Source organism: Neolamprologus multifasciatus, chromosome 7, assembly GCF_963576455.1.
Source record: "Neolamprologus multifasciatus chromosome 7, fNeoMul1.2, whole genome shotgun sequence".
NCBI lineage: Eukaryota > Metazoa > Chordata > Actinopteri > Cichliformes > Cichlidae > Neolamprologus > Neolamprologus multifasciatus.
In genome coordinates, this window is record NC_140445.1 from 58,193,785 (window position 1) to 58,210,957 (window position 17,173).

At 39.6% G+C, this 17,173-nt stretch overlaps 2 protein-coding genes across 15 annotated transcripts in view; both read right to left on the bottom strand.

The window, feature by feature from the left end:
• shank3a (SH3 and multiple ankyrin repeat domains 3a) overlaps positions 1 to 17,173 on the bottom strand; it is a 213,741-nt gene that overhangs the window by 172,656 nt on the left and 23,912 nt on the right. For 13 of the 14 annotated variants that reach the window (XR_014875360.1, XR_014875361.1, XM_085168493.1 and 10 more), the window contains one exon: positions 2,553 to 3,057. The exons of the other annotated variant lie outside the window; for it this stretch is intronic. Coding sequence is in view for 11 of the 13 variants with exons in the window: in XM_085168493.1 (XP_085024619.1) it covers positions 2,553 to 2,858 (306 nt within the window). In the remaining 2 variants the exon portion in view is untranslated. The remainder of the gene's footprint in view (positions 1 to 2,552; positions 3,058 to 17,173) is intronic. 14 annotated transcript variants of the gene reach the window in all.
• Positions 5,843 to 8,269, bottom strand: LOC146515643 (E3 SUMO-protein ligase ZBED1-like). Its single transcript, XM_085168510.1, has 3 exons — positions 6,834 to 8,269; positions 6,395 to 6,545; positions 5,843 to 6,289 (listed from the first exon to the last, which is right to left on the bottom strand). Exons 1-3 carry the CDS (start codon positions 8,102 to 8,104, stop codon positions 5,843 to 5,845), a joined length of 1,869 nt encoding a protein of 622 aa, XP_085024636.1. The 5' UTR covers positions 8,105 to 8,269.

Here is a 17,173-nt window from a genome sequence, read left to right on the forward strand (position 1 = left end):
CTGCTAATGCAACTGTCCTATCTCCTGTTGCCAAAATACAGTTAGAGATCAAATGTTTGCCAAAGACTGAACAGTACTTTTATGTAATGACGGACTTGCTTAGAATAAATTGCAAGCTGAATGACTAAAATCCATTAATTTTCTTCCATAATTTCCATAATTGTCTTCCATAATTTTAACACCACTATTTATTTTACTCCATCACCTAACCACACCTGAAGAAGAAATTCTCAAAACACAGTTCACATGCAAGAATAGCACCAGAAATAATTCCCCTACTTCAGATTAATTAGGCTGAAAAAATACTGAGAACTCAACATAATAGGCCAGAGATCGAGAAAGGAATTGTGAAGGAACTAATAACTATTTTATACTCTGGCTTTACTGCATATTGGGTTGTGCTCCACCCTAATTTCTCGCAGAAAAGGGAAAATGTTGCCCAGCATGATCTTTGTATGGTGCTTCATTCTCCTGATCTAGGCTTGAAACACAGCAGGAGATGTGTAATCCTACTTCAGGCAGACTATTCTAGTGTAATCTCCTGCTTACTCAGAGTACACACGAGTCACTTTTGACTGCTCCATAAAAGATTCAAACTGTCAGAATCTGGCCATCTGTCATCTGCCTCTATGTTTGTCTGTCAGATTTCAGGCAAACTCTCTGTTTGTCTTTCCCTCTATCACTGTGTCATCCCATATGTGTTCTTGCTTTCTGATCCATATACTGGACCAAATGGGACTCGCTGAAACTGAAACTAATAATTCGTGGAGCATCTTAAGATTACATAACCACATTAAGGCAATTCCCCGGGCAATGGGATTAGGACTCATGAACATGAGTGCATGTTTGAGTGTGTAACTGTGTAAGCTTGTAAAACCATGCCCAGGTGTGTGTGTGTGTGTATTCTTTCATGTAACTGCAAATACTTATTCTCTATAATTACATATTTGCATGCTGAGAGTTTTGAGTGTTTGTGTGGACATGAGTTTGAGCTTGCTTGAAAACATTTTTGTCCACACAGGGCTATTCTATAGCACCTTTGGGGAATTCTCTACTTTCTTTTCAGCTGCCTTCCTTTTATTTCCTGCCTTTATTCCTGGCATTCGGTGCTGGAGCCTCACTAAGATACAATGGGTCATTTCAGCCAAGTATCCAACAACTATGAGGTAATCAACAACAACAAACAGAGCACCGGCCTCTTGCCTTTGCCATCAACGTCTGCAGAATGAATAGAAACGGGACACTCAGCCCAACTTCTTGCAAAAAGCTCAGTAACTGAGCACAAGTATGTAGCAAATGGCTGCCAGGGTATAATCTGTGTTTTGCTTTACAATTAATAGACAATATCTCAGGCATTAATGTGAAACAGAAGGTGAATGGCTAGATAAGTTGATAAGTGTTGACTCAGAGTCATGTGTTATTCCAGAGGAACGTCACTTCATTTGTCTAATAGTGTGATCTTATATGTGCTACTGACAAATATATATATTGAGAGAGAGAGAGAGAAAGAGAGAAAGAGAGAGAGAGAGCAGCAATATATGCAGACATATAACATGGGGTCAAGGTATGTTGAGCTGAACGTTTTATTTTACAGCCAATCAAACAGTAAAATGCTATTTCTTTGCAGTTAAGTGCAGTTCCAGGCAATCAAATTGAAGATTCCCGTTAACCTCAAAGAAATGGCACCTTGACACTTCAGTGAGAGATGTTCCACTGCACTGCATTACTCAATGTTGTTGAATCTACATGAATGAGATAGCAGAGCTTGAAAACTGAATGACAGAACTAATTTACTATGTGCCCATTTGTCCTGTTTCACACCACCCTCTGCAGCAATCACATACCGATATGGACACACTTGTGAAGGCGATCAAATGGTTTCAACAGTCTGATGGTTCTGCTTTTATTTTCAGTGGCTGCAATACTACACAGGCACAGGCTACACATTCAGAGAAACTGCAGCTTCATTAGTGGAGGAACAGTGTATGATTGGACCCGTTATACTCTCTGGGCACAGAGCAAACACAGTGGGAAGACGACATGGTGAGGTAAAGTTTTACTGTTTAGGTATAACTGTCATGATTCTCTACCTCGTGCCTTCTTGTGCATTTGCAATCACCTCACAGCCTCCGTTACCCCTGATGCCTTTTCCGTTCCTCCCCCTTCCCTCAGACCCCCATTCTCACGCTAAGTGGCCAGTTGTCAAAGTCAGCTGAAGCCCAGTTAATGAAGAGGTAGATTTATTAGCGAGGCAACAGTGGAAAAGGTGGGGAGGGGAGGAGTGGAACCCCCAGAAGCCAGCAAGCAAACACAGCTACTAAGTGTGCATACCAAAAAAAAACCAAAAACAAAAACAAGGGAAAAGAAGAGCATGGGTGATAAGGATAAAGAGAAGCTGACGGAAAAGACGAAAAATTAAAAGCTGACGATGTTTAAAAGGACAGATAATACATAAAGCAAGCAGTAGAGAGGTAGAAAGCACCTATTCAAAGAGGAAGGGGGAGAGGCAGATTACCTCTCTTTTATACTCTGGCTACAGAATGAGCTCTTACCGTCTGCTGCAAGTCTGGGATTCCAATGCGGATGACCACCGTGTTGCCTGTTGGCTCCTCCATGGGTGCTCTTGCACTGTTGCTACGCTCTGCACTGGGACGGAAAGCCAGAACACCGTGAGGAACGGGAACGCCACTGTCCTCTTCCCAGGAGCTGCTGCTGTCAGTGCTGGCCCCCTGGCTGCCGTTTGCTGCGTGTGTGTGAGGGTGTGTGAGTGTGTGTGAGTGTGTGTGCTGCTGCTGCTGCTGGTCCTGCCGTGGAGGGCTCGGTGGCTCATGTTTGCCGGCTGCCGGACGCAGAGGCATGCTCCGTGTTAGAGGCTCGGTCTATCCGTCTCTCTCTCTCTCTCTCTCTCTCGCTCGTTCGCTCTCTCTCGCTCTCTCAACACACATTCAAGCACACACACTCATACAGTCAAACACACGCGCAACACAAGCACACGCATACACCGATGGCTCTCGCTCACACTACACGCACGCACCGTTTGCAGCATACATCACTCGCCTGGGAGAGAAAAAAAGGGAGGGAGAGAGAGGAGGGTGGCAAAGGGGGAATGGGCAAAGAGGAGGGGGTAATAGGAGATTACAGAGGGTTGGAGGGTAAAAACACAAAGATAAGTACCCAAGGCAACTTGAAACTAACACTCAAATTAATAATGCAGGGCAACTTTGAAGAAATGACATTCACAGAATAGTGCAAAATCTCTGTTTGCAACTTACACACAGGATCACCCTAATGCCATTAGCAAAAGCTGAAAACGAATAATGGAGGGACAGCATGAATAAACAATTAGATTAAAAAAATTTGGATCATTCGCATTAACTATAGGCGTGTTTGGATAGCGTTAATGACAGCACCACTGCCTATTAATTCGTATAATGACCTCTGCACCCATTGATGTTGCAATATTCATAATGTGACACAGCTGTTGTCACACACTGTTGATCTTGCTGTAGAGTACTAACACTATGGTAATATTAGGACAGCGTGTGTGAGTGTGTGTGTGTGCGTGTACGCTGGCAACGGGAGAGGGATGTTTGTTCAGATCAATGCGGGGCAGGATTTGGCCTTCATGCTTCACTTTATCTATGGGGGGTGTCAGTGATCAAAAGCCTCCCTGGTAAACAGCAACACACAAACAGAACAAACTGCCTTTAATGTTGATGAGGTTTTCGTGGGAGTTTTTCCTCATTGAGGGCTATTTTCATACAGGTCCTAAGGCCAAAACAAATAAACATCAATCTGACCTTGATTTCCATCTAAATGCTTTGTTAAGCAGGGATCCCGAGCGTTTCAAAGTTTGCCATTGTATATGAACAAAGATGCATTATTATTACACTGACCAACATCGACTTGCGTGGCCCCTGTTCTCACATTCAATTGAATTCAAAACTCCAGATAACAGCAGAAATGCTTATCTGCTGAGATTAGTAATTGGACTCTGCGAGCTGCGCTTGAATATAGTCAGTTATTCACACCACAATTTAAACGAGTGATCTCCTCATGGGAAAAAAAATGTGCTGTGAAACATTTGCAGCAGGTCTGTAAATTATTAACCGTGATGTTAAGTCAGTGCTATGCCCCATTGTGTTCTCACTGACATCCTAGTTCAAGCTGACCAGACGGCCCCAAGACAACATATTCTTATTAGGTGGAATTTAAAGAGAGCGCTTGAATGAGAAAGTGATGAAAGCAAGCAGATAATGCGAGCAACTGAGTACGTGTGCGTATATGCAATAGTTTGCAAAGGTTTTAGGCATCAGTGGATTGCGTTGTTATCCGTCAAAGGATGTCCACCAAACAGACACCAGATTCTAAAGTATAGTAACAACTCTAAACACGTATCCAGCACCATCACATCACATTGACGCATATGAGACAGAGAACGGTCTCAAGACAGTGTAAACACACAGTAAAAACTGTAGCAAGTTTCTTAGCAATGACTAGGGCAACATACTTGCTGAGGAGCTTGAAAAACTGTACACTAGATATACAGTGCATGACCAAACCCTAGAGGATTTCTGTTTACAGCACAAATACTGAATAAACACCACCTTTGAAGGCATCCTTCATTTATTTTTAGCAATAAAACTTTTTTATTTTATAATCTTAGATAAAGGTACTGACTAAATGCTATTAGTCAGCTAAATGCTATTAGTTAACAAATCTTCTTGAAGGGAGACATGAGTGAGACAGAGAAGGGAGGGAATATAGTTACAATCTTTGAAAGCTTCAGTATATCTCACTGGATTTCCTACGATGGGGAGTTTTAGCACACACGCTGCATCACGACATCAGAAAAGCCTTTGATTCCTGTTGAGAACTTCTCAGCATAAATAGTTTAGAAGTCAATCATGCTGCTATCTTACAGGTTCAACAATATTCAGCACTCAACAGTGCAAGGGCTTCATTCTGTGCTGCTTGGGAAAAGTAAGCATCAGGCTGCACGTTATGAAACACTTAAATGAGATATGAGCCTCACAACCGATAACGTGCTAATTTGGAGGCTTATATTTGCTTTCAGTTAAGAGAAAATCAAATATTAGCAGGTCTAGGTAAATAAAATAAACCCATTTGCAAGGTTAGATGAAAACAAGGACATATTCTAAAATCGTTCCCATACTGCAAACTCTAACACTAGGGCTGGGTATCGTCACTGATTTCTAGAATCGATTCAATTCCGATTCACAAGGTCCTGAATCGATTCGATCCACGATTCGATTCAATTCGATTCGATTCGATTCGATTCAATCCGATTCGATTCGATTCAATTCAATCCAATCCAATCCAATCCGATTTTGAATCAGTCCGAAATATTATTATATGAACCATAATATATATAAAATTATGATAATTCACCTTGTATATGTACTGTCAAAAGAACCCTCTAAGCCTTGTGAATGAATTATATAAATTTCAAAATTAAGAACAGATACTAAAGAAGTTACAATAATGTAATTTTTAATTAACATTAGTATATATTTATTTTCATACATAAATTTCAAGTGGATCAGGGATGCAGTGCAAATAGAACATATCTTTTGTAAACATCAGTAAAACCTCAGAGAAATAGTTTTGCTGTTAGTGTCTCACACAGCTTTTCTGAAATCCACTATTGTGTTTTGGAGACACACAGGATAACACAGCGTGTACAAGTGAACTGACAGAAACTGACCGATCAGAAAATGAAAAACTGCCTTTTAAAATACTTCAAAAAATGAAAAAATACTGAACAGTATTGTAAAACCTCTGAAACTCATGCAATTTAGCCTCATTTATAACTACCCTCTCACTTCTTTGAGACTGTAAGGTTTTTCTGCAAGAAGAGAAGCTGGTCTACATGTTGTGGAGTCAGGCAGCTCCTTTGTGCAGTAACAATGTCACCAGCAGTTGAAAACACTCTTTCAGAAGGAACACTGGTTCCAGGTATGGAAAGATACTGCTTTGCTTGTAGAGCCAAAAGAGGATACTCCCTTTCATGGTCCCTCCACCAGATCAAAGGATCCTCAGAAAGTGCAACAGGCTCAACGTCCCTGTATCGATTCACTTCTTCCTTTGCCTTCTGAGTTGGTGTTTTCTGTGGTGCTGTGGTTTTTGTTGAGTAGGCTGGCCCAAGGAGAAAAATTAATGCAGAGTCCTTTGACCTCTTAATTGGAGGGGCATAATCCACTTCATCAACACCACCAAGAGAGATGTCAGGGACAGTTTCCTCAGATGTGTCACCATCAGACTGTAGCTGTAGAAAAATGAAAACTTAATTAATAAAGAAATTACTATTTATATTCTAACTCGAGTAGTGCAAAAAAAACAATAATTTTTTGTTTTTCTTTCTGTAACTCACATTAGCTGTGTCCACGTTCTCCAAACCTGCTGCTTCCAACACCAACTGAGAGAATGTGTTGTTACAGGTCTCTTTGGACAAGAATGGCAGGGCCTTAAAGCGAGGATCTAATGCTGATGCAATGTACAGCTTGTCCTTTAGGGCCACATATCTTGAAAAGAGATTTCGCACATTTAACTCAGTTTATTATGTTGGATATTCATGTGCATGTTACATACACTCATGCAAGATCAGAAACATTAATATACAACTTTGTTTCCATAATTTATATATAAACATCTATAGATAGATAGATATAAAATCAAAAGGCCTGTTACTCGACAAGAGGGCATAACTAACATTTTTATATTTTTTTCACTATAGTAAGAATTTTCATGTAATACATGCATCCATACAGTTACACTCATTCACTGCATATACACACAATTCATAAACATACCTTGACTTCAGGTTGTCGTATACAGCAGTCTTGAGGTCTTTAATCAGTGAGGAGTCATGAGAGACACTGATCATCTTCTCCAGCAGCTGTGCATGCAAAGGTGCAATGATGGAAAGGGTCGGGGACTTTTCTTCAGACATAACCAGTGTGGCTGCTTTCAGCGGCTTCAAAGCTTTCACTATATCTTCTCCATCAGTTATGTCAGCCTCTGTAAGACTACAGAGATTACTGTCACTTCTCCTCACTTCAGGTGAGAGTAGAGCTGCAGAGATTGCTGGTTGTTGCTCCAGGAAGCGTTCCAGCATCTCCAACGTGCTGTTCCATCTGGTCACCCCATCAGTCACCAGCTTATGGGCAGGTAGATTCAGTATCTTTTGCTTCTCTTTAAGCTTGCGACTTGCAACAGTGCTGCGATGAAAAAAGGATGCTATGCGTCTCACTCGGCCAAGCAGCTGAGCAACAGCTGGAACTTTCAGTCCTGCTTGTGAAGCTAAATTGAGTGTGTGGGCAAAACAACCAATGTGCAACCAGCCCGTTATTTCCACAGCTCGCACCATATTTGCAGCATTGTCAGTTACGATGACTGGATTTTTGTTTGTAAGCTCCCATTCTTCGATTGCTTTGAACATAATTTCAGATAAATTAACTGCTGTGTGGCTTGCTTCAGTGGTTCTTGTCTGTAAGACATGAGACACGAGTCTCCACTCCTGGTCAATATGGTGTGAGGTGATAGTCAGGTAGTTGTCTGTTGCTCTGGATGTCCAGCTGTCACAGGTTATAGCGACTCTCTCTGCTGACTTGAGTGAGGCTGTAACATCGTGTTTCACTTTTTCATACATGTTTGGGATTACCACTTCACTCAAATGTTTGCGTGTTGGTAAAACATAGCGTGGTTCTAGCGTACTAATGAGGTTTTGGAAGCCATCATTTTCAACAACGCTGTACGGACGTATATCTTTACATATGAAAGCTGCGACAGACTGGGTTATTTTTTGGGCACGTGGAGAAGTGGATGCCAACTTCACTGCAAATGCCTTTTCGAGTGAGCGTTGCTTGGTGTCGGCGGTTTTTGCTAGCGGGATATCTGGATGATGCCTCGTTAAATGATTTCTGAGATTTGTGGTATTTCCACAGTGCTTTACCTCCATTTTGCACATCTTACATACGGCTTTGCTTTTGTCCGGCTCTTCACTGTCTTCACAGTTCTTAAATCCAAAGTGTTGCCAGACATCTGCCTTTAGGCTCGGTGGCACATTCCCAGGAGTAGCCATGATGGTTCATGCGTCCAGGTCACTTAACTCTCGCGTGACTTCATGTTAACCGCTTGCAAGTTTCATACGCGGCAAACTACATATATATATAAAAAAAATCGATTTCAGGATTTAATGAATCGATATCGTTTTATTCCAGTTAGAATCGATTTTAATCGATGAATCGATTTTTTAAACCCACCCCTATCTAACACCTCTGTCAGCAGATCTGAGTTAGGGCATGCCTGCACTTGCCTGTTTTCACAGTAAGCACAAATCAGGAAGTCATCCACTTCAGACATGCGGTCATCACTAGAAATACTTTGATTTTGCTCCCTGGACTGAGCCTGAGCGGGACACATGTCCGAGCTGTGAATTACTTGCCCTACTCTCACAAAGACGACAATTAGTCATTAAACAGATTTTGTACTAGGGTTAGTCATCTCCAGGTAATGTAGAGTAAAGTTCATCTTCAATAGCGTAAATCACATATCTATGTAATAACAGAGGGGTTACCCAGCACCAAGCACTACAGAGGCTTAGATGCAAATCCACTGCCAATGCTGGACACTTCACAGTATGTAATCCCATTTGCTCCAAAGAAAGAGTATGGCAGGTTGTCCTAATGCATTACAGCATCAAGCAGGTCACTCCAGCTTTGTGTAACTTTTGCCTGCCAGGTCTTATGGGTACAGAAAATTGATAGCATTAAACCTTGCTGTTCAGCTGTGTGTTATTGGTTGTTATTAGTATTGGTTAAAATGGGTTTTACAGGCTTAAAACTACATTAAGACATTTCAGAGTCCAACACTGTTTGGAATCCAACACTTTTGAATTTTTCAAAATGACTGATATCTAGAATAATCTAATTTAATAGACGTGAAATAGCAATAGATCCCACATTAAGTCTGTGAATGTGACAAAGAGCCCTAAGTTGGCTTGCCAATAAGCAATGATTCCCCAAAGATATCTGGGGAAGAGCCAGGCAGACATTTCATCCTACTTGCATCATGCAAGGATAAATTGTGTTGGCAACCGCGCTTGAAGAGATCTACATACCAGGAACAAGTTATCTAGTAGAATAAACGGCAAGAAAAAAAAAGACAAGGAACAAATAATTGTGGTTAAATCGTTAACCAGAATAAAACTCTTCTTAAACTTTTGACTTGATTTACAAATGGAATTTGATTTAATTGCTACACCTACTTCTGTGCTCTCACAAGAACTTATTCTGAACATCGCTTGTCACACATCAGTGGTGGCATTATGGAACATCACGTTTGATCCTGCAAATTAAAGGTCTATCAGGCTCACTTACAATCAATCTTATTAACTGTATCTTTTAAGTCTCCTTAGTATAAGTCAGAATTTCAATCCGATATTTCAGAAGTGATCAGTTTTTGGACAAGCTTGAGTTTCTAACCATTTGCACCAAGGTTGCAAAGAAAACCCAAAACATTTTTCTCTGCTAACTTTACGAGAAATTACTTTTGCAAATATGCAATGCAAAATAATCAAGCTTCCAGTCCTGATGGATTTCCTGTCAAATTCTAGAAGAAATTTCATGATAAATTAGCTCCTCTATTGTTTGTGGTATATAATAATTCCTCGGAAGAAGGTTCTTTGCCACCCTCCATGAACCAAGCTGTTAGCTTTTGAGAAAGAATAATATTATGCAGTTCTTACAGACCACTCTCCTTAATAGGGTGTTAGCACTTGGATAACAGGGTTTTTTTTAATGGCTGCCACCTTTTCACCAATATGCACACTCTTTTACTCTTTCAAATTACTCTTACTATTATTTAAAATGCTACTTTAAAACCAGAAGACTAGAGCAGAATGAAATTACCTGTTTGCTCTACTATGTAGATTGGATCTTAGTGAGTTAATTTCTTAGATTTCATTACTGAAAAAGCTACGTTCAGAGGACCAGAATCAACTTTTGGATTATTTCCTTACCTTGATGATTGAGCATGGATCAAGACTTCTTAAGTAAAGCTTTTATTACTTTATGCATCTCCATGAACAAATGCACTAATGCTGTACAACTATTTGCTGTGTACTATCTCATGGGACTACCCAAAGCTGCCCTTTATCTCCACTGTTATTGGCTCTTGCAGCAGAACTGCAGGCCATCTTACTGAGGTTTTCACCTTTGTTCATACCACCCCTGGAAAATTACCTGTCCTTGACAGATTCGGTTCTTTCTATAAGATATTAATTGATAGATATCTTATCTTATTCTATCTAGTAAGGTAAATGTTTTCATAAATGTTCAGTAAACGTTTCAGTAAATGTAGCCCGAACCTTAACTTCTCTAATGTCCTTTAATTATTTTTCCTCTAATCACATAGACTAAATCTGACCTACAAAGACAGCGTAATCTACCTTTGTCTTCTTCTTAGCCTTAGAATTAAACAAGGCTGTTTTTAATGTTTTCATTTTATCGAAACAATTCTTCAAGTCAATTGATCAAAGCATTGCTTGCTTTCCTGTGGCGTGGAAAAAGAAAGCAGGATTCACAAATCTTTAGTCCAGAGGTGTAAAGTCAGTGGGAAACTTGCATTACTAAACCCACCATTACACTACTGCACATATCCATAAGCTGACATTTTGATTTAGGTCCTCGGCCGTCCCCTGTTGCAGAATGGAAAAATCCTGCATTACCTCTTCCCTTACAGCATTGCTCACTTTTCCTTTCCCAACCAACCTCTCTGGTTTTACAGATAAACCAGTGGTAATAGCAATCATAAGTTTAGGCAATATTTTAAATTCTTCTCAGCTTCCTCTTTAACCCTTTCACGCATAGTGGTCACTACAGTGGACAGCTATTTAAAGCTATTTGTGTCAGGGTTGATGGTATACTTGCACATAAACCACTACATTGGACACTGATGTGTCACTCCTTACCCTGCCACCCACTGGTCCTTTAATGTTACTATAGATGTATGACGTGTTTCATTGCAAAGTGCTTCATACAACCTCAATCAGGATTTTTTCAGTATTCAGTATTTTTATTCATCCTTTCATGCCTAAAGATGAATAAAAATCCTGATTGAGGTTGTCATAATTCATGCATGAAAAGGTTAAAACCAGCAAACCATTTATTTCGCCCGTCGCTGACAGATGTCACCTTATCCATATGGCATAGTAAAGGCCCTAATCACGTTTGGGACATACTGTATAAAAACAATGTTTTTCAAGTCAAATAATGTGTAAAAATTACCTTTTCTTGTTTTCTTTTTTTAATATTATTATTATTCCATTTTGTTGGAAACTTGCGCTATCTGCATTTGTTGTTCACATTTACTTAATAAAAACGATTAAGACTGAAAAATAAAAGAATATGTTCCAGCTTTTTTTACAGCCTTGTACAGTCAATCACCCTACAATATTTTAGTAATTTGCATATGTTTTTAAAGGGTACATTTGTGAATATTGTGAAAATAGCCGGTGAACTAAAATCACTGGAGGACAGAAAACATTTCTGCAACTACTTTGATTCCTAACTTGGTGCCTGCTTGAGTACCAAGAAAAGTACCAAATCAACCAACCAGCCTTCTAAATGTGAGGATGCACTGGGTTTTGTTTGTTTTCATTTGGTTATCACTGACAACAAAATGCTTTTGGTTTTAGACATCTTACCAGACAAAACAAGCAATTTCCTTGTTTTCATGGAAATTCTCGTATTTATTAAATACAACTTGACCCTAAATATGAAACCAAGCTAATTAACAAACAAACAAACAAACTGTGGCTTAATTAAAATACAATTAAAAATAACTGCACTGTGTAAAGTCTTTGCAGATAGCAGCTTTCATAATAGCAATGATTCAACTACTTAATGAAATAGCTGGACCTTGACTTTAGCTTGCATAAAAAATGACAGCTGAATATTCCATATTATCAGTTGTAACCTTACTCTGTATTTGAACAGAAACTAAATTCTGTGCTAACCTTGCTGATTATTTTGTTTTGTTATTTTACTTGTTTTATATTTATTTTATATATATATATATATATATATATATATATATATATATATATATATATTTTTTTTTTTTTTTTTTTTATTCTAACATGTTTTTATTCCTATGTTCAACATTTTAGTCACTGGTTGCTGTTTTAAAAGTGCTTTATAAATAAAGTTGTCTTGGCTTAACTTGGCTAACCTAAAATATACATTCAGGTTAAAACTGCAGTCCAGATTCTCTTACGCTCGTATCTTGGGAGCATTAAGAGAATGGACTAGAATTATAAAGAGGCCAGCACCCATGTCTCAGCTAACAGCTCCTGCTCCTCTCTCTTCAGCTCAGATCTCTTTCTCCCTACCCCCTCTCACACCATCTCATGCGCCCCAGTCCGGTGAAAACAAAGTGAATAATTCATGACCATACAGAGCAGCGTGTGCATGGATCTAGTTCAATGTATGTGTGTATCTGAAACATCTGCCGAGCTTCAACAAGAGGAAGTTAAACTAAAATGCACTGCAAGCCAGCAGCCACCTTTACCTGTTTCCCTCTAAAACATCCACGCTGGACAAAACTGAGGCGTGGGTAGAGGGAGGGGCAAAGGTAGCATGAAGCAGAGAAAGAAGCAGGGAATGTGACTGAAATAGTCAGTGCTCCAAGAAAAAGTAGAGAGAAGTGAAGCATGGAAGAAAAGGGGAAGTTAGTGGGGTAACAACAGAAAGAGGGGAGTGGGAGAGCCTGAAAGAGGGTGGGAGAGAGGGAGGGAAAGATTACATACACTCAGACACATAGCCACATGGCCTGGAGTAAATGTGATAACTGTTCACAGACCCCATCAGAGCCTGCTTCACGCTCCTCTACACCTGGTAAAGCAAATGTCATGGCCACTCACAAACTGAAGTCACCTAGGGCCACATTTATGCACGCACACACACACACACACACACACACACACACACACACACACACACACTTTATCTCTCTGTTCCAGAAGACATTTTCTTCTTTTTTATTTATTCTTTCTTCTGTTCTTACAACAGTACCTCCCTTTCTTTCATAGGGAATCCAAATTAAGATGACACATTGGTAGCATCAAACAAAAACACAGGATGTGGTCTTAACTGTGTGCTGTGATGTTTCTGCATTATCTGAAACTCAGAGATGACTTTTAACACAGTCGTAGACGTAATGGGCTAATCTTTTTTTCAATTGAGCTCAGAAGACGGTGGGAATTTCATTTTAAATAAATAAAATAAATATGCTGAATCTAATTTTCTTAGACATCCGCTTCACAATTATACTTAACTTAACTTAGCATAATAAATATGGTTTGGAATAATATATCAAGCTTTGATTCAATTTCATTTCTTATGAGTTCTTATTAGTTTTATTGGCTACCAGTCTATTGGACAGGTAGGAAGTTGACTAACACACAAAGCAACAAGGCAGCTTTATATTTAGCAGAACTGATATATAAGATAACACTGAGGAAAGAGAAAAGGGCTTGCATCACTTCACAAGGCAGGGAAAGGTGTGCAGCAGGTTAAGGTGATGAAGGATAGAGATGGAAATGTAAAAATGATTGACGAGAGTGCGTGGAGAAGATAGGAGGAATACTTTGAGGAGCTCATGAATGATGAAAATGAGAGAAAGAAGAGGACAGATGAAGGAAAGTTAGTGAATAAGGAAATACATAGGATTAGTAAGGAGGAAGTGAGCTCAGGTATGAAGAGAATGCAGAATGGTAAGGTAGTTGGTCCAGAGAAAATACTTATGGAGTTATGGATGTTTCTAGGAGAAAGAGAAGTGGACTTTTTAACAAAATTGTTTAAAACAATCTGAGAGTCTCGTGATCTAGTGAGATCTAGAAATCTAGTGAGACCTGCTATGATGTGTGGTTAGGAGATAGTGGCACCAACTAAAAGATAGGAGGCTAAGATGGAGGTGACAGAGTTTCAGATGTTAAGATTTTCATTGGGAGTGATTGGAAGATTAGAAATGAGTATATCAGACGAAACACTTATGTTTTTTGGATGTGTGAAGAGGAGGGAAAGGGAATATACTGGACAAAGGCTGCTGATGCTGAAGACCTCATGGACCATTCATGGATGCAGTGAAGGACCAGCAGAGAGTTGATGATAGAGGAGGATGCTAGGGATAGGGTGAGATAGAGGTCTGCTGTGGTGACAACTAAAGGGAGCAGCTAAAAAGAAAAGACAAAGATGAAGAAGACGGGCATATGCTACATAACACTCGGATGTAATGCATAGAACATTATGGTTCTATAATGTGATTCTTCATTCATTAATATTTTTGGCAGCAAAAATATAAACATTTGAAGGTTGTCTCTGTTATGTGATGGCTGCGTGCAGGCAGGAGAAGGACCCAAAGTGCAGACTCCGGAGACAAAACTTAAACTCAAAAACCGCTTTAATCTTAAACTCAAATATAACATAACAGGAAAAAACAAAATAAACTTACACCGAAGGAATGAAAAAACACACAGCTAAATAAACGGTAGATCGCGACAATGACAAACTGAAACACAGGGCTTAAATACATAGAGGGAGCAATCAGGGAATGGACAACAGGAGGGAAACACAGCTGGGGCAAATCAGAACTGACGAGACAAGGAAGCGTAAACTGAACACACTGAGAAGAGACAGAAACCTTCAAAGTAAAACAGGAAACACAAAACACAGACTGAACAAAAGACACAGACTCACATGCAGGCACTACAACAGAGGGAACAGAGACGTGGGACCAGGGCAGACACAGACTGGACACGGGGATACAGCAGACAGGGGAGACAGCAACCAAGGATTACACAGAGACAAACCATAAGACATGACTCACAAAAACCCAAAGACTAGAAATTATAAATAATATAATAAACTCAAAAGCCCTGGGTCAACGACCCAGGCATCCTAACAGTCTCAAGACATTTGGATTGTACTGTATTAGTCACTATCATTTGAGGATTCTCAGACACAGCTGTGTTTGAGAAGCAAGGTTGTTGGTAGCGTGTAACATGAGTGAGGAACAGGGGAGCACTGTAAAACAAGATCTAGTTCCCAAAAACGCAACAATTTTATTTTAATACATGCAGAGGTGGAGCTTCCCACTTATATAATATAATGCGTATAATAATATACTTATTATACGCATGCTTTTTTTTCCCAGACTTCATGATGTATAGTACCTAAGACTCTATCTCAGTTCTCATACAAACCTCCTCATAGTTCCCCACAGAGGGTCAGGGCATCCTCTCTCTGTGTGCTAGCCTCCCTGCTGTACCAGAGGAAGAGATCGAGAACTACTCAGAGAGAGTGTTTCTCCACAGCCACCTCCCTCCCTGGTATAAGTCGTATGTAGCATCTCTTGAAGTTAAGAACATCCTTGTCCTTGATCTTCTAGAGTACAGTATGCAAGTGACAAAAGGCACTAAGATGGGCATTTGTAGCTGTGTACAGTGATCTGAAATTTGGAAAGTGGTACACATCACATGTTGTCTGGATGATGTATATGCAGTGTATTAGCATCTATGGATCACTGTCTTTTGAATCATCCAAAGTATTATGAGACAGATACACAATCTCTGTGTCTTCCTCTGAGATGCACCAACACACATACTGTTCATATGGATTATCTACTCAATGTAAATAAAACACTGCCTGACCCATCCAGAGCCCAGGACCACACACAGAGGCTCAACATGGAAAATTAGCCATGCGCTAAAAGCTTTTGGAATCAATATTCTACAGTATCTGCACCGTATCCCAAAGCTGCTGTCTCTATCCAGTTCACATGGGCTGACACAGCAAGCAGTGCTCCTCCCCCTTTCTTTCTCTCTCTCTATTTCTGTAATATGTGAAAAACTACAATAATATCACCAAGCTCACAGCAGGCTAATTATACTGTTATTGTGTTTGTGAGTGATAATACTTATATGTGACTTGATTTAATTGGCAAGTTCGAAATATTTTGAATCCATCACCTCACTGACAGAACTGGTATTGGAAAAAAAACCGAGAGAGAATGTTTGTGTTATGGAAAACCTCTAGCATCTTTTTTGTGTACATTTCAAAGACTGCGTTCGATTGATAACACAGCAATTTTTGTGCTCTGAAGAAAGAATTTTAAGAAATCTTTAACTCTTTTTACCCCCCACTTCTGCATCTTGAAACAGTTACAGTGCAACCAACAAATCTGAAACCGACTATCACTTTCAGCTTTTGCAATACCATGACCAGAGATTACATTGTGTAGGAAAGATGAAGGAAGATGACCCTGTTCCTTCCAACTTTTCAATATCCTATTGAATACTGTTGTTTCAACACAAAGAACTATTGTTAACTAAATATAGGAAATAAAACTGACTCAAAGTGACAGATTTTGTGTTACTTTTCTGTGTGTCAAACACATGTATGCTCATCTAGTGTGTATCGCAAATCCCTACAAAGTTGAGCTCTGCATTTTGTTGCTGTTTATGGTTTGCTGGCTTTGTAAATGAGTAAAAGTATTAAAATTAATTGAAGGTGGTAATAAACTAATAAAAACTTTAGCTAGCTTCAGAGTATATATGTCCTCTCTGGTTTCTTTCTTTATAAAACACACACAGAGAGACACACACAGTTATGGAGGATAGCCATCAATGAAAAATTTCTAAAGGGATTCATAAGAAAACAGAAGTACACTAACACCATTGTTGTATCAAACCCTTGTGTCCTGTCTTTATGGTTATCCTCCTTTTTTCTCACAAAAGTCATTCTTTTCCCATCTCTTTGTCTCTCTCTGTTTATAAATTCCCTCTGTATGACCACAGAAAATTGCGAATATACAGTATCTGTTGATCTATGTGTTTCCAGGGATGCTGCTGGAGTGGATTCTTTGATGCAGTCTGCCTATTAATAATCAATGGGGCTCCCCAGAGAGAATTTCATAAAGCCTGGCAGCCAATTAGACCTGTTTCGTACCATACACTGCATTATCTCTCCACACACCACCACAGCTCTTAAAAGGCAGACTGGGGAGGCTAGGGAGGTCAAGGATGTCACTATGCCAGACTCTAATTAATGCTATCAAATATATTTTACAGCGGTAGGGTTTCAGATTTTTG

What these genes read in the sequence shown, in the direction of transcription:
- LOC146515643 (XM_085168510.1), bottom strand. Translation starts at nt 8,104, where the DNA reads ATGGCTACTCCTGGGAATGTGCCACCGAGCCTAAAGGCAGATGTCTGG. An exon ending in TACGACAACCTGAAGTCAAG is followed by an intron (nt 6,546 to 6,833) that starts GTATGTTTATGA and finishes TCTCTTTTCAAG; the next exon opens with ATATGTGGCCCTAAAGGACA. An exon ending in AGAACGTGGACACAGCTAAT is followed by an intron (nt 6,290 to 6,394) that starts GTGAGTTACAGA and finishes ATTTTTCTACAG; the next exon opens with CTACAGTCTGATGGTGACAC.